Source organism: Taeniopygia guttata, chromosome 15 (genome assembly GCF_048771995.1).
Source record: "Taeniopygia guttata chromosome 15, bTaeGut7.mat, whole genome shotgun sequence".
NCBI lineage: Eukaryota > Metazoa > Chordata > Aves > Passeriformes > Estrildidae > Taeniopygia > Taeniopygia guttata.
In genome coordinates this window covers 6,878,520-6,899,425 of record NC_133040.1, presented here as the reverse complement: position 1 = coordinate 6,899,425, position 20,906 = coordinate 6,878,520, and the positions used below count along the sequence as shown (strand labels likewise).

General features: G+C 38.5%; 1 protein-coding gene across 1 annotated transcript; it reads right to left on the bottom strand.

The window, feature by feature from the left end:
* Window positions 1-314: 314 nt before the first annotated feature.
* On the bottom strand, window positions 315-18,697 carry DGCR8 (DGCR8 microprocessor complex subunit). Its single transcript, XM_030285995.4, has 14 exons — window positions 18,554-18,697; window positions 13,062-14,061; window positions 12,490-12,652; window positions 11,208-11,350; window positions 10,246-10,528; window positions 8,522-8,719; window positions 8,069-8,170; window positions 7,411-7,509; window positions 6,938-7,020; window positions 5,741-5,841; window positions 5,245-5,351; window positions 4,901-5,028; window positions 4,469-4,582; window positions 315-4,129 (listed from the first exon to the last, which is right to left on the bottom strand). Exons 2-14 carry the CDS (start codon window positions 13,782-13,784, stop codon window positions 4,046-4,048), a joined length of 2,328 nt encoding a protein of 775 aa, XP_030141855.1. The 5' UTR covers window positions 13,785-14,061; window positions 18,554-18,697; the 3' UTR covers window positions 315-4,045.
* Window positions 18,698-20,906: the final 2,209 nt, after the last annotated feature.

Here is a 20,906-nt window from a genome sequence, read left to right as displayed (position 1 = left end):
ACCACACCTTTCCAGGGTTTGGTACCTGCACCCAACAGGTACCAAAACAGCACGTTGAGCTGTAACGTTTCCAGCCTTGCCACGGTTTGAATAAAAATACAAACCCCAATTCAAAAAAAGGTAACTTAATTTCATTCCAAGCCTTTAACTTCGTAAACATTCAATTCCTCATCAAAAAAGTGATTCGGTATTTCTATTATCAATGAGGCTGCACTGATCTAATTTCTCTTTAAAAATACCTAGAGGACTTGAAGAACAGGAGTTCCTTTCTCTAGATATGCTTACACTATCGTAATACTGACCACACTGGCACATTTTATAATATCAAACTTTATTGCTCGAAACTAATTGTCTGAAAAATACACATGTAGTACTCAAAGACCGAACACAGAGGATTACATGATTGTGCAGAAAAAAAGCAAGCTGAGGCTCAGTGAAAATGAGGCTTTATAGTTGTACCAATTTAGCACTGGCACCAAGCAACTGCACCCAACACAACTGAAAACAGCAACCATTGTTACCTGCTGGGGCAATAAGGATGAACTTTGTTTTGTTTTCCCATGTTCTCAAATACACATTGAAATACTGTCACCGATAATTTTATTTGGTTAATAACAGCATGGCTTCTTGCACTTCACACTTCTTCCCACAAAGTTAGGAGGCTATCACTTCCTGAATTTCACTCCAGAACCAAAGTACAGTTTAGTGAATTAATAAGATAATCATGATGCTTTTAAATACTTGGATGTTACAAATATTACTGGTATAAAGCCTAACAGCATCACAAGAGAATGGAAGTTTACATACAACAATTAAGTTTATGCATAATTGTTTTTCCAAAGTTCTGAGTACCCAACTAAACCAGTTTTGTCTAATAAATATGTTTTAGAAAGCTGATGACTGGTGTTTCAGTAGGTAGCATCTGACTAGTCACCGGAAGTCACAGTAAGTTTTCTGTCAGTACCATGAAGATTTGAATGCACATGAATTTAATCCCTAAAGTCAATATACCACACTTTTGTCGAGAAGCACATAATATGCAAAGCAAAATCTGTCTAATCCCCAAAGGATGGAACAGTTCTTAAAAATACACTCCATCCCTATAAAAATACCCATCTTCCCCTGGATATAGAAGGGATAAATAACAAGGATCAGTGACAAAAGCAGCAGTTTTATGCATTCATACAATCAGATCTAAACCTTTACAGCCGATTACCTAGAAAACACACAAGAGTTACAAGACAAGTTTAGGATACATCTTGAATCACACTGTAAGTGTTCATGCAGAAGCTGAAGTTAATGCAATGGTCTATCCTCTATCACAGCAGCTCGTGCTTATGTGCAAATGCAAGACTGTTACACTCCAAACAATAGTAAACATTAAAACACAAGAATACTTCACAATGACATAAACAGCAGTTACGTTGTTTGTTCCAGCAGTTATTGCGCTATTTTCTGGACATCTCTCCAGTTAAAGGCTGCAGCAAGGTCTAATACCATCTTTTGACGTTTGTTTTTGTTTAGAATGCATAATATACGTTCTAGGCTTTGGTTCACAATGAAATCTCTGGGTGTTTAAATTAAGGGCAATGGTCACCTTGTGATTCTGATAGTGGCAGACTGAGGTAATACAGCAATCCTCTTAAAATTAATGAAAACAAATTGGTAAGTGAGGCATCTATGGATATTCTGCAGGTGACCTGCAAATGCATTGACATTCTGATTTCAGAAAAATAAAAAGATCTACAAGGGTGATTTGTCTTTTACAGTGCCATCCAAGTACAGATTTTTCTGCTGAAAACACAAGCTGAAATAAAACCTATCTAAGAGTAATACATTTAGGCATAGAAGATAAAAGCCCTATCTTTATGAAAACAGAAAAGTCCCAAGAAAAACAATGAAAAGAGACAAACAGCAATCACTGCTTGTCACTACTGCACCAATATTATATATCCTTCAAAACATGGAGATTTATTAAAGCTATACAAAAAAAAAAGCAGAGGCAGTGTTTTTTTTTTTTTTTTGTTTTTCTTTTTTTTTTTTTAGACAGGCCACTTCTTTAAATAATAGTTTATATATTGTCTTCCAACTACCCGTATCCTGTTGTAACAGGATTACAACTCATGGAACTAAAAAACTAAATATAATAGTAAAAAATGGGTGGATTCATATTTGCAGAGACCTCCAAGCACATCATTTAAACGTAGAAACAGGTAAGACTCCATGACTCTTCCTGTTTACCATTATATGCAATACATTAGAGAACATTAGTTTGAAATATAAATTAAAATCCACATATTTCCAAAGTAACGTGTGATGTTAAAAGGAGGCCTTACAATACTGATGCCAACATTTTTAAAATCCAGTAGGCACTAAATTCAATATACTGCAGCACTCTCTATGTAACATGGTAAATTAAAAAACAAAACTACACCAAAATCAGATTAAAAACAAAACAAAAAAACCTCAAGCCCCCAGATCCCTGTCAATGTTAAGTACCAGGAGCTGCAGCAGGTACAGAGAACTGACCTTTCATTCCTAACAGGAGCAGGAGTGTAAAAATGGAGCAGTGCAGCTCCTGGATAAGTCACTGCAGCCCTGCCACCAGCTTGGCTTTCGCTCTCTTCCTTAAGACCAAACCAAAAACTGGTGGCAAGAGAAGAGTTCCTGCAGTCACCCAGTGAACCCCGTGTGAAATCCACAAAGCAGCGCTTCCACACAGCTACACTATTTCGTTTGTGCTTGGCTTAGTAAAGCCTCAGATGACACAGTGAGTACTGCCTGTTTGCCAGGATTGTATTTTAGAGTAGTTGCATATTTGTGATTTTCTTATTTATGAGTATAACTGGTTATGGTCTCATTCTACTTGCTACTCTAGGCCATAATCCAAATCTACATTCTAATTTTCATTGCAGAAGTTACACACTTTCTTTCAAAACTAAAAATGTAATTAAAAAAGTAAAAAGAGAAACTTCTTAAAAATCTAAATTGCTGCAGTCAGACTTAAGAGTTATGTTTGATTTTTTTCCTAAAGTCTTTGCTTTTATGGTGCAAATTAAGACTTAACTGATCAAGTCAGATGCAATCTGACACCAAACAAATGAGAAATTGTTTTATTGCTGGGAAAAGGGAGTGGAAAGTCATTGGCAAAATATTTTCAGACTATCAACCATCATCAGCTGCATTTTGGCTCCAAGCTTTGAAAATAGCCTTTCAAATTACAGTTTTTATTTTAATCATATAAGTGGGGCCATATTTTCCCTGTTCAACTGATCTGTAAACTAACACAGGCTCTTTTCATTTAAAATAAACCCCAATAATTTTGAATCTCAACTCTTTTACTCTTTTATTCTTGTTCTTTTCAAGTAATAACAATATCTGCATCCTCTTAATCTCAAATAACTAGGCCTGGCAGGAGACAAGGAACAAGACAAAAAGAAACAGCATTACTGGCCTAATCCTATGGCATTAGGAACATTGCTCATCATTTTCCTGTATTTGTCACCAAAGTGTCTTATCAGTGCATATTATTATGTGCTGAAATGCAACAAAACTTTTCACAAAAATAGTTTTAGGCATGTTCATACAAGAAGATGTACATATACTTACTTCTGTTATATATACATATATATGAATGTGTATATATATAATATCAGCTTCAACCTGTACACAGATATTCTGAATTTCATACTTAAAATACATCCATTTCAAACAACATGGATGGCTTTCCAGGAGAAAGTGCTTGATTGGTTTTATCCTGTGTGAACATGCCTGTCCTCTGTGCATTTGCCCCAGTAGAGATCTTTATGATCAATTCTTTAAACGTACATATCTCAGAGGTATTAAACAAGGAAAAAAAAAAACCAAAGAAAAAGAAACTAGGAAAAAGTAATATTGCCCTGATGATGCAAAACGAACAATGCATAACTGAAGCAGCTTGGATTTTAAAAGTTATCTTGCATTCTGCAGCAAACAATTTTTAAATAGTTGTTGAAGATCTAGTTCCTCCATTTGTGTTATTGCTCCCCACTTGCACATTTTCTCATTAAACATCAACAGTACAGAGAGGTTCACTACCAGGCTGAGCTGATTCCACTATTGTCATCTTGGGTTTCTTTCGGGTTTCCTCCTAAAAAATACAAAACAGTCCCCACCACACAGTCATGAAGAGAACACAATCATAAACCAGTTACAATGCTGAACCATTTTATCCAAACTCCTGTCAATTTTTGCAAGAGGCTAACTCGGGCTAATGTTAAAAATAAATCTATAGAAGTAGGTACAATCAAGTTATGAACCAGTTTAAAAGACAGCATGGCAATCTCTCCAGAAGTATATCCCCAATCAAACTTTAAAGAGCTCTCTCTACTTAAAATACTGTGTAAAGTAAGCCAAAAAGCCCTGATCACTGGTACACATGACCCATGACATTCATGCAGTTTGTAAATACATGAGAATATATACTCACTCTTTCCTGTGCCAGTTTTTTCATTTCTTCCTGTAACTTGTTCAGGATGTGCAGATTTGGCTTGTTCTTTTTGGCATACTGCTGAAGTTCTATCACACTTCTATCAGAAGTTTCCTATTCAATAGAATCATGAGCAACAACTTGTCAACTTTTTATGAAAAAACATTAATGTACATGGAGCAAAGTTCAGTCTGTTGTATTTCTGTAGTTTAGTCTGTAATTAGTTTAGCTCCTTAAGTAGGAACATCTACTCCTATTAGTTAGTTAAACAGGATTTTTAATTTTGACATGGAAATTGTAATATTAACACAACTATTACTGTCAATGAAATCCAAGCACCTTAAAGTTTTGTTGTAACAAAAACTTTAAGAAAAATCCAGAAGCAAAACTCCAGTTACAGGGTAGGTTATACTCTAACAAAAGCCTGCTCACCTGTTTAACCAGCTTGCTATTCTCTCTGCCATACATTCGCAAGAGAGAGCCCCAGTTTTTCACATGTGGATGCAGTAGCTGAAGGATTTTCTGAGAAGCCAATTGCTTCCCTACTCTTTTATTTTTGCCTGTAAAAATAATCATGGCAGTGTGTAAATACCAGCACATTATGTGATGACAGCCACAAATATTCCCTTGAGTTAGACAAAACTGAGATACCAGAGAAGAGCATGACAAGCACACAACAGGCTTGGTGGCTGGACAAGCACCCTCAGAATGGACAGCAAAGGAGACAGGAAGAGAGGAAGAACAGATTCACACATCACAGCAATTATTGTACTTACACCAGCCTCGTACTGTGTGCTTGCCACAAGTCATGACATATTCACTCTTCTGATTTTTCCCAGGAATCACTTCAAACTTTATGGATGTATCACCCATTCCGTGGTTTCTTAAGCACAAACACAATAAAGATCACATACTAAGTAAAACTACAACCAAGTGAAGTGGTCACAGTTACCATCTTGACAATCATTGCAATGAGATTAATTAACAGATTTTTTTTCATCAGTAACTTGAGTTAACTGAAAAAGCAGCCCTGTACGAGAGGAAACCAAATACATTTGTCCAACAACTACATCCTGATCTCCAAAGAGGCACAAACAGCAAATGTGAATTAAAGAGGAGTTGGAGTTAACCAGGTCAGCCCCACCAGATGTCTCACAGGCCAGGGAGCTCAGCAGCTCAGGCAGGGTCACTGACAAACAGCAGCAACAAGCCAAGAGCCAGTCCTGAGCCACCACCTCACTCCACACATGGGTCCCCATGCTGCAGCCTTACCTTTTAAGGCACTCATGGAGAATCTGATATGGAGACAAGAGTCCAGCTTTACTGGTGAGTTCATATACCCGTGAGTCCTCAATACTGATATGGTTAAAATACTGCAAAGGAATTGAAAAGGGTTATTGTGTTTTGTGCAAGTAAAACCCTAATAGTGACCTTAACCCCGATTTCTCCTTTGCTACATTAAACCAATTCTGTTGCTATGTGCTTAGTACTTTTAAGTGTTTTTAAATCCATAATAGGTAAAACCAGTATCATAAAAACTGTCACACCTAATAAAACATTTGCAGACAAAAATTTTAACTCCAATCTTACATTATTCAATGTGTACATAAAAATGACAATCTCATGAATTCTTTATCATAATTTCTCCATCAGGACAAGGTTATTTTAGCAAATTATGAAACTCTATTTACCAAAATGTAGTGGTTTACTAAAAGAGAACATAACAGCTATTGGCACATTTACTATTTTATTTTAAAAGAATGGAAAAAATTGTCTCCATTTCCTTAACGACCATTTCAGTAGTGCAAGGTATACAATACAGTTCTAAGTTAAAGCAAGGGTACAAACTACTCCTGTATCTTACTTCATTTTAGAAAACATTTCTTTCCGGCTGATCACTGATTATTCCTTTACTCCTTTACTGATGGTATCACTGATCAATGAGCTATTTAATTCTCCTAGTACCTGAGCACATAGCACAACTGTCCTCTTAAAGAATTTTTTCCTTTGATTTTCTCAAATGTCACTGCCCAAACTATGGGATTTAACTGTGTGGTAATAAAAACATATCAGAAGCCTGAGCACTTTTACTTCTTACTTGGTGTCTTGAGATGATCACACAAAACCAAACAGCACCTAGCACTGAACATTTCCTGGCATCAAACAGAGGATTCTGGAAGGCAGGGCAGTACAGGCAGTCTGCTGCCTTGGAACATTTAAGGAGTTCAGTAAGTGACCTGATGGTCAATAAAGAACCAGTTCTCCGCATCAGAGCAAATTTTCTGATCTATTCAAACAGAAAAAAAAAGTATTTTCTTCGCCCTAAGTCTTGCTCTAAATGGAGGTTTTGCACTTCCATTTGACTGAGAAAACAACCTTAATAATTTTCAGTACCATTTCTGATAATAAATGTGCAATGTTTTAAAAACAAACTTAAATTATGCCAGCCAGGAAGCAAGAGCTCAGTACCTCAAGTTCTTGACTGTCTTTGGGCTTCTCCTCAGAGGTCTGTTTAACAAAGTCAGGAATAAGGATTTCCAGTGTAGCTCGAGCTGCAGAAAGTGATTAAACATCTTTATTAGGTTTATTTTAAACAAAAACATCTAATCTAGAAATTGTCAGGCATTTTCTTCTGGTAAGACATTTACTCACACTTTTCAAAGGCAAAAAAGTTCTACTAGTTCAGCTTGAAAATTAAAGCATGATAACTTATTAAAATAAGAAACTACTTTTTAAGTGCCTACAAAGGGAAAAATATCCTAGTCTCATTTTAGAGGTGACATAGAGCCTTTAAGACCAAAAATGAAAGAGTTATTATCACCCTGTAGTTCTTACAGCCAAACACCTGTACTGAGTCACTATGGTCTTTGGAACCCCAGAATGGTACAAAAAGCAAACAGAAACACTTCAACAGTTGGTACTGAAAAATAAAAAAACGTTACCAGCTTTATTCTTGGCAAGTTTTTTACTGCTGGCAGTTCCTGCCCCATAAGTTACTCCATCAATAATCACTGAGGCTCCAAAAGGTTCACTTGGGTTCTCTGGAAATGAAGGAGGAAAGTAAAAAAAGCTTTTTGGAACTCCTGATGTACATGAAATATCACCATTATCAAGATTGTTTTCTTCATTTTAGCTTCAAGAGGGATGAAAATTGTTTATTCTTCATGAAGAATGAAAAATTGTTTAACTAACAGAGTTTTCCATTAACAGACTTGCCACCATATACTTCACTCTTCCAAATAAAGAACTTACAGATTTTAAGAGAACACTGGTAATCTGTGAGAACTCAAATATTAATTCCAACTTTTTTTGCATCATGGTGTAAATACAAAAGCTACACACTCTGATATAGAAATTTCAGTTGTATGATATACTGCATATATGGGAATAGCATAACTCTGAATAATTATAAGGTACACTCAAAAAAAGCCCGCAAACAAACAGGAAAAGCAAGAATTAATGGAACGTACATTATATCACTTGGGGAAAAAAAACCCAACATTAATCTGATTCCAGTTCTGCTTTTCATATATGCAACATCTTTGGCTTCTTGATTATGCATCAAGACCAGGACAGAGTTGTTTAAGGAAACAGACTTACCACATTCAAAGAAATTGTAAACAGGGCGAACCTTTAGGACTCGTTGCATATATTCATGCAAGATGCAAACTTCAGACTTCCCATTGGGATTAATGACAAACTCTGTAAAAAAGATAGGAGGAAGGGAAGAAGCTCATTAGTTCCAGTCTTTGAAAGATAATTTCTGTTACAAACAAATCAATATGAGCAACACTCAGCAGTAACAACTGCTGAAGGTAATCATTACTTACTAGGACTGTAACCTTAAATGAACATTTTTTAGAAATTAGTCTTTTGAATAGGAAGTTTATTTTGACAGTATTTTTCCTTTCCTATGTAATATACAATGGGTCAAAGAATATGAAATACTGGATCAGGAATTAAGTGGACTTATTACAGGATTTTTTTATTTTTATTTTCAGTCAAGCTCAGAGCTGCAATTGGCCTATCTGATCTCCAGCTAGACCAGCTCACCTTTCTTTATAGGTGCATCCTGCACAGACAGGGTGATGAGTTTCTGGTTGGCGGGCAGGATGGGCCGCTCAGACTCCGCCTGCTTCCGCTTCATCTCCCGGTTGAACTGGCGGCGCTCAGCCCAGGTCCGGAACTTTTTTACCGTCACTTGTTCGAAGTCAAAGCGCTTTTCGAGATAGCGTCTGAAATCTTCCAGATCTGAGAAACACAACCAAGTTACTCTCTCTGCTTCACCACTGAACAAGGACTAATTCTCTGTTTCCACTGTTCTAAATGTGCTGTAATTATTTTCTCAGACTATGAACAAAAGGTAAAGATGCTGTTTTGGACTAATAGAAATAACTTTAAGTTCTCCTATTATAGTAAATTAGATTAAATGCAAAATGACTGTGCAAAACCAAAACCAGAAAAACACACCATTTTATTCTACCACTTGATTATTTTACTAACCCCTAACCAGCATTAATACCCAACACAATTTGCAAAAAAACACCAGTAATTGTCCTGCTTCAACATCTAACCACCCTCCCTTTACCTGAAGCAAGGTACACAGTGACTACAGTAGCTGTGCTTTCAGCCTCAGTTCCCTGAAGCCAAACCCAGCTGTTGCTGCCTACCTACTATGCAGTGTACCATGAAACACTGTACAGTGATGTTCCATGAACTCCAGGGTTATCTGCAGCCTCTGTGCAGAATTTAACACATTAAGTTCACATACAGAGTACTAAAAGATTGCCCCCTTTCAGTACATCTACTTTATAGATATCCTGAAAGTATAATCAGCAAGAATAAAGAGTAACATCCATAGATGTAAACAAACAAAAGTAAGCTCCTGGTATTGTTTCCTTCCACAAGGAATTCCAAATGCAAATCATGCTTATACTCGATCACTCAGTATCTTTTTCAATAATACACAACAGATCCTGTTTAAAGGGAGAGATAGGCAAGTGAACTTCATGTAGAAAAGTAAGTGCTTACTGGCTTGAATTTTGCATCTAAATACTGATGATTTGGGGGCTTTTTTTATATATTTTGGCATGGTTTTTGGACTGAACATGACACATGTAATGACAAGGACAAGTTTTATGTCTGAGCACTACAAAGACAAATGGCAGCCCGTAAGCTATACCAATACTCTGAGCAGCAGAAATTTACATGGATGGGATTCTCAGGTATGTATGTATGATAAGATGTGGTAAGTAACACATGAGCTGCATCTTCAGCTTCCTCTCCATTGGGTGGTGATTTTGGCATGGTGTCTTTAGACAACTTTTTGTGTAGAGGCTATCAGATTTACATAAGTAAAATAATGAAGCATCACACCCCTCTGTATGAGCGCAATTATATTTGCATGACTTAGTCTGCCAGACTTGTGCAAATACAGAAATATCGTTTAACTACAACATTTATCTTAAGAGATCACCCTGAAAATAGATACAATTCAAACAATTCAGAGAGTGCATAGAAAATCCTACTTGAGGAAGTCACATGAATACATCCAATAACAGCAAATGAACACACTGACATAACTGATTCTTATATTGAGATAAAGTCTACAGGACTGAACTACCAAAATGTTCACTTTTTTTGTGTGTAAAACCTTTCTATGTGCATTCTCAGGGTTTCAGGGAAGATTGTAATTCAGTAGCCAAGTCTGGAATAAAATTTCCCAAATGCCATCACCCCAACTCAAGTCAAGAAAAGACTCTACTTTCCATACATACCTACAGATTCATCTTTACATACTTCAACTTTGGCCTTAACTTGTCCCAAAGCTCCTTGTGCTGCATCTCCCCCAGAAGGGTCTTTGTCATCTAAAGGCCCAGAATCAGCAGCAGTGGAATCTGGTTCTTCTGTTTGGCAGTCCAGTTCTGAGGATTTATCTAGGTGCTTTACAGGTGATACTTCCCCATTTGGGGTTATGTCATTGTTTTGTTCCCTTTCCTCATTTTCCTTCATTTTTTTGTAATGAAAGCAGGGAATGCTACTAAGGGGAGGATCATGTTTCTGCAAATACAAATAATACAGAAGGTTTCAGTATCTCAAGGTCATCAAAAGCAAAACTCAAACCCAAAAGATGCAAGCAACATGGAAGTTATTTGTATTCAGTATAGGCTCAAGCTCCTCTTAGGTGACAGAGCTGAGCAGGGTCACTCCTGAGGGACCTTCACTGTGACTGTGTGACACTGACACAATCCTGCTGGTTTAGCTCCAGACTACACTGTTCAGCTACATGCAAATACTTCCACAAAATCCACTGAACTTTCCTGAGGCATAAGCCCATTGCATTAAATCCAATTTCTGCAGATTCCTTGGGTGCAAGAATGTCATATCCTTACTTCTGCACTTCTGTGGACCATAAGCCACAGCTCAGACTAATTTATAGCTACAAATAAATGATCCCTAGATATATGTCATGGTGCAATAAATCCCCAGTTTTGCAGCCATACTAGAAAAGTGTAGGCACCAAACAGGATCCCATTCACTTTAATTGCCCAAACAGAAAAAAAAAGCACCTAAGAAAAAATATATCATATTTTCAGACACAAAATACTTTTATTTTTAAAGGATGTAAATTCGAGCATTGGAAACAAGCCTGTCAAAGCAGAAAAATATTCAACTGCTTTGAGGAACATATTTAAATCTTTAATCTTAGTTAAGTATTTAAAAAATTGACAGCTCTCACCCTTATGCTTCCTGTTCCCAAAAAATAAGGTCTAGACCAGGTAACAACTCTAGATTCTCTGTGCAGATATACAGGAATGCCTGAATTATGGAATGTCATGATCCATCCATCTGGCAAAGGTTCTGTAGGAGGGCGGCCACGACCTTTAAAGCAAATAATGGCTTTAAACTTGGATAGACTGCTTAGAAGAATAGAAAAAAAAACCAGGTTTTTATTTATTGCTTTTTCTGTCCCAAAGAATAAAATGGCACTGAAACAAGATTACCAATGTTTTGTAGAGAGATGTTGTTTTAATAACAAGGTATATGCCTCTAACCCAGACTAAATCCTGCAAAATTACAGATTCCATGATGGTCTCAACTAAAGGCAATAGTAGCAATTTTTATACAGACTGATTTGTTTGTTTCATCACCGAATTCTCTTTTCTTCAGTCTTTCTATACATACCACAAGCACCAATGGAAAGTATTTACTGGAAAAGTCACAGTTGCTTTAGAAACAACTTCATTTTCCATTAAAATATTTTCACTTGACACTCGGGAATAAATTTGCATCAAAATACCACCAGATTCACAGAACCAAACAGGCAGCAAAGAGCTCATCTCTAAACCAAGGTCTCATGTCTCTCTAAGTCACAAATTAGAGACTATTCATCTGCTGGAGGTTTCCTGGCAATCCTCTGTCACTATACTTTTGAAGAAAAAATTATTTGTTTTTTTTTATCAGAAGACAGTGCAGCTGTTAAATACTCCTCTAGTACATGCTTAAATTTTAATTCTAATTCAAATTCAGAACATTTTCCATTACATTCTTCTGGATGGATTTGTGTTCTCAGCTCTTCTTTATTAGTAGTTTCTAACACAATGAAATTGGATAAACATAAGCCACTGACTTTTTTAGTTATTAAACTTAACCTAGATTGCATTCATAGAGACCTCACACGGGGCAATTTCAACAGCAGAAGTTATGTAACTGAAGCAGGAAAAAGGCCAGAATGTCCAGAGACAAAAGCCCCAGATCACCCTTGTTCACCTCATTATTTTACACAAATCCACACACTAAAATATATTATTATTACATACAATAGATCAAAAGCAAGAATCAACTGTTTTAAGAATATGAAAAATCATATTCCACAGTAAGAAGTCTCTCAACAATAAAATTCTCAAACATAAATGATTTAACACAAACTGCTGTCCCACACTTTGCTTTTTGATATTCTTTTCTTCTACAGACATGAGCCATAGACAGGACCTACAGTTATTAAATGCACATTAACTTACTCTTCAGTACAGTTTTAATTTTGGTCATCATTGGCTGCACGCTTGTCTCTCCATCAGACTGGTGATCACTTTCACCACCATATTTCTCATTATCTAGTCTCCTTGTCTTGGGTGCTCGAAGGCCCTCCTCCAGCAGAGCATCCACATCATTATCAAAGTCATCCTGAAAGAGACTGCATCAGACACTATCCTCCTGGGCCTACCAGCCTCCCTTTTCCCTTGCAAAGAGAAAGCAGACATTTTTTATATGCACTTCCATGCAGACAAACTAGAAATTTCCAATTATTCCAGTAATAAGACTGAAAAATAAGAAAATAAGTTTGTGATAAAATGAACTGCAATTGCGTGAGAAGACTTCTAAAGGCTATTTTTGCAGAAAATTATAGAACCTGCAACACAACTCAGAAGTTTGACTAAAATAGTTTACAGTTTCTCAGCCAAAGGTCTGTCTCTAAAAATTCTGTGGCTTTGACTCATGAACTGCACACTTCTAGAAGAGATTATTTCTTTGCATATTTTTTTCTAGCCACTTGGAAACATCTTACCCAGCAAAGACCTGTGGGTTTACTTACCTCATAGGAGAAATTCAAGGTTTCTTCATCCACTTTATCTCTTTGAACGATTGCTTTAGATGTGAACCCTCCTCCTTCTTCATCTATTTCCATCAAATTGTCGGTAAAGTCTTCTAGCTCATCCAGAACTGCAAATTCCACTCTCTTTTCCTGATCAATATCATTTTCATCATCCTTCTTGTCATCACTTTCACCCCCTATCCCTGCAGCTTTACCATTACTACCACCGAAAGGACAAACATGCAAATCCCCATTGACATTATTAACACCAAACTCTGTATCTGCCTTATAATCCTGCTCAACTCCAGTGTACAGAACTTTCCTATCTTTGCTTTTGCAGCTTTCTGTAAAGCTAACACTAATCTTCACATCCTTCAGTAACTTAAGATCTGGGGTGAACTTTCGAACTGACGGTGCGTGACGAGCAGTTCTCGGGCTTTGGTCGCTACTGTTGGGGTCTATGATAAGACGACTTTTGTAGCAGGCAGATCCCTTTGTGAGCAGCTGTGTTTTGCAGAGACTGTGCGTGTCCCCAGCAGGGGTATCTGACTGTCCATCACCACCAGAGCCAACGTCCATTACCTCTGCGTCACTGGACGTTTGCAGGGGAGGTGGTGGAGGCTGTTCGTTGGGCGGCAGAGGTGGGCGACAAGTGTGATTCTCCACATTCAATTCTCTTGCAGGTTCTTTAGGGAGGGGTGGTACACTTTCATAGTTCTCCATTTTTAAAACTACTGTTTTAAAAAAAACAATGCTTTAATAAATGTTTATCCCTATATTCCTAACATGCATAAGTCCATCAGGATTGGTTTATCATGTCCTATTCAATATGCAACACTGATGATTCAGTTAAGCTGACTACATTGTTCTTTTCATTAATGTAGACAGCTTTCAGAATCACTGTCTCAATTATTGGAAATCACAATGCATTCAGCTTAAATAGCTGAAGACTAAGAGTGCATCTTCACTGGACAAGCTGGTCTCCTTTTCTTCTTTCAACCTACAAGAGGAAACAAAAAAAAATTTTGTCACAGGAAAAAAATGGAAATAGTATCCCAGGCAGAAAGAAAACATGTCACTCCTTCTAGCATAATTTCAAGTAAAAGAGTGACACTTTTACAGTGAGAAAAGCAGGGTACCCAGATACCATCTTGAATGAGGCCAAAACTAGAGTGGTTTTATTGCTTGAGCTGTACACCAGCACAAGAATTTACTAACACAGTTGCCTTTATGATCAGTTGATTATCTCTGCTTTGTTAGCAGGCAGGGCATTCAGCATGAGACTAAAAACTGCATTTTGGGGAAGTTCTCCCATAATCTGAAAAAAGCTGGTATTCAAGCCATACTTACCCGCACAGCAGAAAGGATAATTAGCTTACAGTTTAAGACAATCTGCAAAACCAACAAGATTTTAAAGACTATGGTCATGGCATTTCAAAATTTAAGCTATCAGCTACTTCTGAAATCTCACAATTTACTAAAGTAGCACAGAAAATTTCTCTCTAGATAACCAGATATTAGACATTTCATCTTGTTTTGTGCACTATTATAGAACTATTTATTCATTATGGCCAAGGAATTCAGGTTCAGATACACAGCATTAAACTTTAATTTTGGAAGGTATTTAGAAGCCTATGTTTTAGGGAATTTAACCTGGAAAAAGTATTCAATTCCTCTAGGAAATTTTACAGGGCATGGGGAGTGTTTAAGGCTTATTTTTCACATTAGGTTGTTCTTTCTACCATGTCTATGATGGTTTCTTCAAGCATACTTTTGTCATCTGTGCAGGACCATAAGAACCTGGGGAAAAGAAGGATCATTTCTTACCTGCTTATTTTGGTTTCTCCAAGTCCCTCCATGCCAGCCCAAACCAGGCTGCAATCTTCCTACAAGCTAGAAACGAAGCACTGCCACTCTGCCCCAGGAGCCAGCTGGCTGAACCTGCTCTGTTTAAAGTACTCCCAGCTAGCAGAGAAAGTCTTCCCAAGTATTTTGGAAAGACAAGCTCCAAGATCTCTCATGTTGCTGTGTAACACTGAAGGCAACAGGGCAGGAGGTCTGGGCTGTCATGAGAGACTTGGGGAAACCAAGGGTAATTCTCTCATGTATCTCTGTGCCAGCCCAAGCAGAACAAACCAACAGCAATATCCAAACACCGATTGGGGAAAAGCACAAGGCTGGGAATCAGAAGTTGTAATGGGATCAATTAAAATTCAGCAAAATACAGCAGTTACCTACCTGGAAGCTGGAAGAAAGCATAATATAGAGCAAACTCTAGTATGGCAACAAATAAAATTTTGCTGGGGCAGCAGAGGAATTAATATTTTGTGGTGTTTTTTTGAAGTGTGTAGCATTTTTTAAACCTATCAGAATTGTGACACATCCAACATGCCAAGTTTGACATGCATTAAAAAAATTACTAAGGAGAAAAACTGATAAGAACTCTAAAATAATCCCATCTTCTATGATACCAACACATTAATTCTCAGATTGAAAAATGGTTAATTCACCAGTAAGACAATCAATTCTATATATTTAATTCCATTCCATCCTACAAGATGACCTCAATACAATGACCTGAGCAATGAACAATTCCTTCATCTTTCAACAGGTTCTGGAATGTATAATGTAGAGAACACCCCTAGAGAGAAATTTGTCTATAAATTTCCTCATCTTCAGATTAGAAAAGTAAAAAAAAAAAAAAAAAAGAACGAAAAATTATTAAATTCTTCACAGTAAATCCTAAGTGTCTTAATTTGGAACAAAAGAATCAAAAGTCACAGCATGTGTTCAGTAACTCCTGGAAACTAAATGCCTAAGTAATCTAATTTTTCCATCTTAAAGAGTCTTCTAAAGACTCTTGAAAAGAGCAAGCAGAATTCACACAGAAATGGAATACTGAAGTCAGCATTCTAGAATTTGAAAGAGCAAAACCTTCCCTTGTTACAAGGGCAACTGAATCTCCTGGGTGTACCTGTTAGATAACCTAATTAACCTTATAATAGTAGAAATCTGGTGCCAGGTGTGCCCATCATGACCAGACACCTGGAGGCTTCCAAAGAAAGGTCTGTTTGTTACTATTCTAACACTGTTGCAAGGGTTTTTTCTCTCTTTTGATTATAGGTAACAGTAACTCTACAGCTACAGTGGGTTACAATACCTGCCTAAAAGCCACAAAAAGCAAGGCAGAACAAGTGGAACACAAGTCCAGTTCCCATCTACTTCTTCCCTGCCAGATGACATTACAATATGCCCTTTATATGAGGGGCTGGGAAAGAAAAAAATAAAAAAAACAAACCCCAAAACCAAAAACAAAGCAACAAAACCACTGAGCTATCAGGTATTTGAAGAGACAGACAGAAGGGAGAAAAGGCAAAAGGATGAGTTAGATGAGCTTGTACGTTACAAACAACCAAATGGGTCTTAGACAAGGGAATATAACAGCCACAGACAAAAAGGCTCAGCATACCAAGTTACATCATAACATAAGTCAGTTTCCTTTTGTCATTCTTCATGGAATTGTCCTGAAATAACATTTTATTCTCCAAGGCTCCACGAAGTTCCATTAACTATTTCCATAAGGATTCATTCCTTCCAAAGAGACAAACACCACTGGCAGCTGCAGCAGGCAGTACAAACACTGAAAATGTGAGTGCACAGCTCATGTTCTGCAGATTAACGGCACATGGAATTTCCACAATTTTAACTGCTTACTCTTATTTTAGCTAATCATTTAAAAAAGTTTCATGCCACAAAGTAAACTAAACAATGCAGATACTGGGGGGCATATAAATGTAATATAGCAAACTGCACAGGTCCCAAAGAAAGCAGAGTAATCTTAGCCTCGTTGTCTTACAGATGTCCTTTAAATGCCAAAAGGAAAAAAAAACCAAAACTACTTTGTTTAGTAAGTACCACTGCCCATTCCCACAATCAGACAAAAAAGGGATGGGAGAAAAAACACAAAGAAAAAAGGGTATCCTTTTTCAAGGCAGAAAAAACCCCCAGAATCTTAAAATTTGGACATTTTAGCATCACCCAACCTCAAAGAAAAATTCCTTTCTGTAACAGCAGGTCAGCAGTCTAGAAAAGAATTTAATAAAGAACATATTTTCTTTACAAATACATGTAGCTGCAGCAAGGAACAGCATACCACAAATTCTCTCCTCAAAAACTCAGAGCCAGAGCCCAACAATCATATTATCAGTGCAAATACAGACAAGGCTCAAGAACTTCTCCAGTTCATAACACTTCATTCCATTTCAGAATGAACAGAGAACATAATTTTGGAAAGCTATCCTCAGAAACAGCAAAACAACAGTTGCTTTTAGAGCTTAAGCAGTTTTCTGGCATGGTTTAGATGGCTTGATTAATTATGTAAGACAAGAAATTGATTTACAAAAGACGAAAATCAGAGCCTAGAAAAGAGAAAATATAGTCTTCCTTTCCCATCATATATAAGCTTCTTACTTGAAAAGAAAAACAACAGACATAAGGAACCAAAACCCCTTCTCTTTCTCTAAAAAAGCAAAACAACCTGGATAATCAGAAGGCGGTGCCTAGCGACTCAACTCCTCATCCAGAATTAAAAAGAGGAGCCCCCAAGTTTAATTACCCAAACAGAACAATCTCTGAAATCACAAAACAAAAAAGATCTAGTTCCAAGACCTCTAACGGAATAAAGAAAACTGAATGTGTCTACCCAATTCCAGTTTATGGTCGCGCAACGCCTGGGTATTCAGGTCTCAGCAGGCAAACAAACTTTGCAGACAAACCCAAAGCTTAAGGATTAAGGAAAGGAGGTACAAAAGAACGAACTGTTTCCAACTTAAAAAAAAAAAAAAAAAAGACGAAGAAAGTTGGGAGAATTAACCTTTCAGAGATTGAAGGAGATAATTGACTATTAATAAAAAGAACACACTGGGAAGAATCCTGAGAATTACCAGACATCACGTTACCTTCAATGCACCAGAACTAAAGAAGTCCCTGTTTGCCCGCACACACGTCGGTGCCTTTTCTTCCCAACTCTGCTGCGGGGCCGAGCCGCGCTGCCGGCCCTGTACAAAGGGCTGCGGGCGGCGGAACCCCCGAGGCACGGCCCCAGACACGGCCTTGCCTTCCCTTCACAACCCCCAATGCAATCCCACGGCGAGGCGAGCAGGGTAGGCGGGAAACTACAAAAAAAGTCCCCCAAGACACAAAACCACCAAAGAAAAATCCCGAACGAAACCAAGCACCAGCTCTGAGCAGAGGCCGCTCAGGCCGGGCACGGGGGAAGCGCCGCACGGCAATACCCGGCGGGCAGGGCGGCGCCTTCCAGCGCTGGGGACGGCGGTGCTCGGGGAGCGGCTGCTCCGGGCTCCGCGCCCGGGGGCCGCTCCGCGCAGGCGGCGGGAGCGCGGCGGGCCCGCTGGCGCTGCGGCCTGTGGGGCGGAGGGGTTGGCGCCCGCGCAGGCCCGCCCTGCCCGTCACCCCGCGGGGCCCGCACCCACCTGGGCCATCCCCGGCGGCCCCGCCGCTCCTGTGCCGGGGCTGCGGGTGAGGGCGAGTCCGGCCGCCTCACGACCGCCGTCCCGCACTCCGCGCTGCCGCCATCTTTAAACGCCTGCGCTGGGCCCCTCCGCGGCCCGCGGGCGGGACCCCGCGCGAGCCGAGCCAATGGCGTCCGCAGCGACCGCGGTCACCGATTTGAAATCCCGGCTGCCATTGGCCCGTTCCCGTGCCTGTCACCGCGCTCCACCAATAGGAACGCGAGAGACGCCCGCCCTCACAGGCCCGGGCCGCGGCGGGGCGGGCGGGTCCTTTGTGTGGCCCGGGCACCGCTGGGGCCTTTTCCCCTGTAAAAAAAAAGCCACTTTCCCCCGCAAATGCTGTTTTGTATCTTTAAGGAGCAAAACTACAGCATCACTACAAGGCTGATCTACCTAAAAAGGATAAATCAAAGTGGGGCGTTTCTGCTGCTCTGTGTACCAAGCAGTTCACAGAACAAGTCCTAAATCTGCCTGCAGTGTTTAGACAGGATTACTAAATAATTATTGAAAATACCTTACATAATTTATGTAAAATTACTTCGAAAGTGTTAACATTTGCTGTCCTGATTTGCTCTATTATTTTATCATGTGCGAGCAATATAGAGCTTTTATTGATATACTTATTTATAGGGTTACTTCTTTTGTTCACTAGTTTGAAATCAACATCAGACAAAATACTGTGATAATGCATCCTGGTTTCATCACCAATAGTATGTTTGTGCTTGTTTCATGTGTGACTTCTGGACATGAAAGTCTTTTTCTAGTATTTCACTGATCGCATGTTTTTGAGGTCCCCAAATACTGCTATGAAAGATAACTAATGTTTTAATCAAACCTTATAAACTTACTTAGAAGACTGCTGTTAGGTCTTTACATCTTTGTGTCCTGCTGCACCAACACTTCTAATGATAGCGTGATAATTTGGACATAACACCACGGTACCATGTCAACACAAAGACCAGGTTACCAAAACTGCTTTAAATCATTGCAAGCTGCCCTCAAAAACTGAACGCAGTTTCCACTAAAAGCAGTTTCTAATTTTTAATTCCTCCTAACAGGCTTCTGCACTCAAACCATTATTTTAGTGATTTTAAAATTATGACTGCTTTTATTAATGCTAAAACAAAGCACTTCAGAATGTGCATTTCATAAACACCCACAGTTTGCAAAACAGCCACTCACTTCAACTGTCAAAGCTGAGGAAAAAGATCTCACAATTAAGTAAACAGCTTGAGTTGATGCTGGCATTTGCTTTGTCAGGTCACCTCAAATTGCTAACACTGGGACAGAAGACTGTCCCTCTCAAAGGACCTACCAAAATTCAAGTTTTGTGACTCATTGACACCCCATTTACGTGACGTATAAATGAACTACTGCAGTAAGATCCCATACTTCAGAAAAGACGTTATATTTTTTATATGTACGTGAACAGCAGTGCTTCAGTTAGGATCAGATGTGGCACACACAGTGATTTTTGCATAGAGTTGGAGAATCAAAATGCCTGCAGTGTTTAGAAAATGAAAAAACCAGATTAAGTTGTTCCATTGTGCATCTGTTCTCAGAGAATTGTAATAGTATGTCTTAAACTAATGGTGCAACAGCTGATTCTTTGAGACATGGACACTTCAAGGAAATAGACTCCTAATTTTATAAACAAGAGGATAATAATCCATTAAGAAAACAATGTTTTCATCCAAAAAATGCTCAAATTGTAGTTAAATTTTTAAACCAGAAGGTTGATGTGACCCCTTCGAGAATTAAACTTCATCTGCTATAACAAGGTGCAAAATTCACCTGAAAATTTTCATCACCTGGGCTTCTGATGGAAGACTTGTCAAACATGCACAAAAATCTTCATCTTTTGAATTAGAAGTGTACAGGTCCACCTGCATGGTGCAATCAGGATTAACCAAAATGCCATGAAGTGTCATCTACAAAAAAACAGTTCCTAATGACAAGGAGATTTTCACATACAAGATATTGAAGGCTGGACAGAAATTACTGCTGTTCACACAAAATACAGCCATCAAGCCTGTAAAGACAGAACTATGAGCTTCCCAATAAAGTTAACAGGCTGCATTCATCGGATCGAAAATTAGGTGGAGCCAGTGGCTTTTTCATATTCTTCCTATGTCAGTAACTGCAGCACATACTGCACTGTTTCAACAGCAAAAGCTTCTGCAAGACAAGTTTTGCTCGGCCTTCATTACTTTTATTTCAGTAAAATAAGTTGCACTGCAGCTTTTCACTTTTTTTTTTGGGCATTGGTAAACTGGTATCTGCTTGCATTACATATCTTTTGTCTTTCGCTTTT

Coding starts and splice junctions, on each gene's coding strand:
- DGCR8 (XM_030285995.4), bottom strand. CDS start 13,784: ATGGAGAACTATGAAAGTGTACCACCCCTCCCTAAAGAACCTGCAAGA. Junction 12,653..13,061: donor CCTTGAATTTCTCCTATGAG/GTAAGTAAACCC, acceptor AGTCTCTTTCAG/GATGACTTTGATAATGATGT. Junction 4,583..4,900: donor ATAGCAAGCTGGTTAAACAG/GTGAGCAGGCTT, acceptor TCTATTGAATAG/GAAACTTCTGATAGAAGTGT.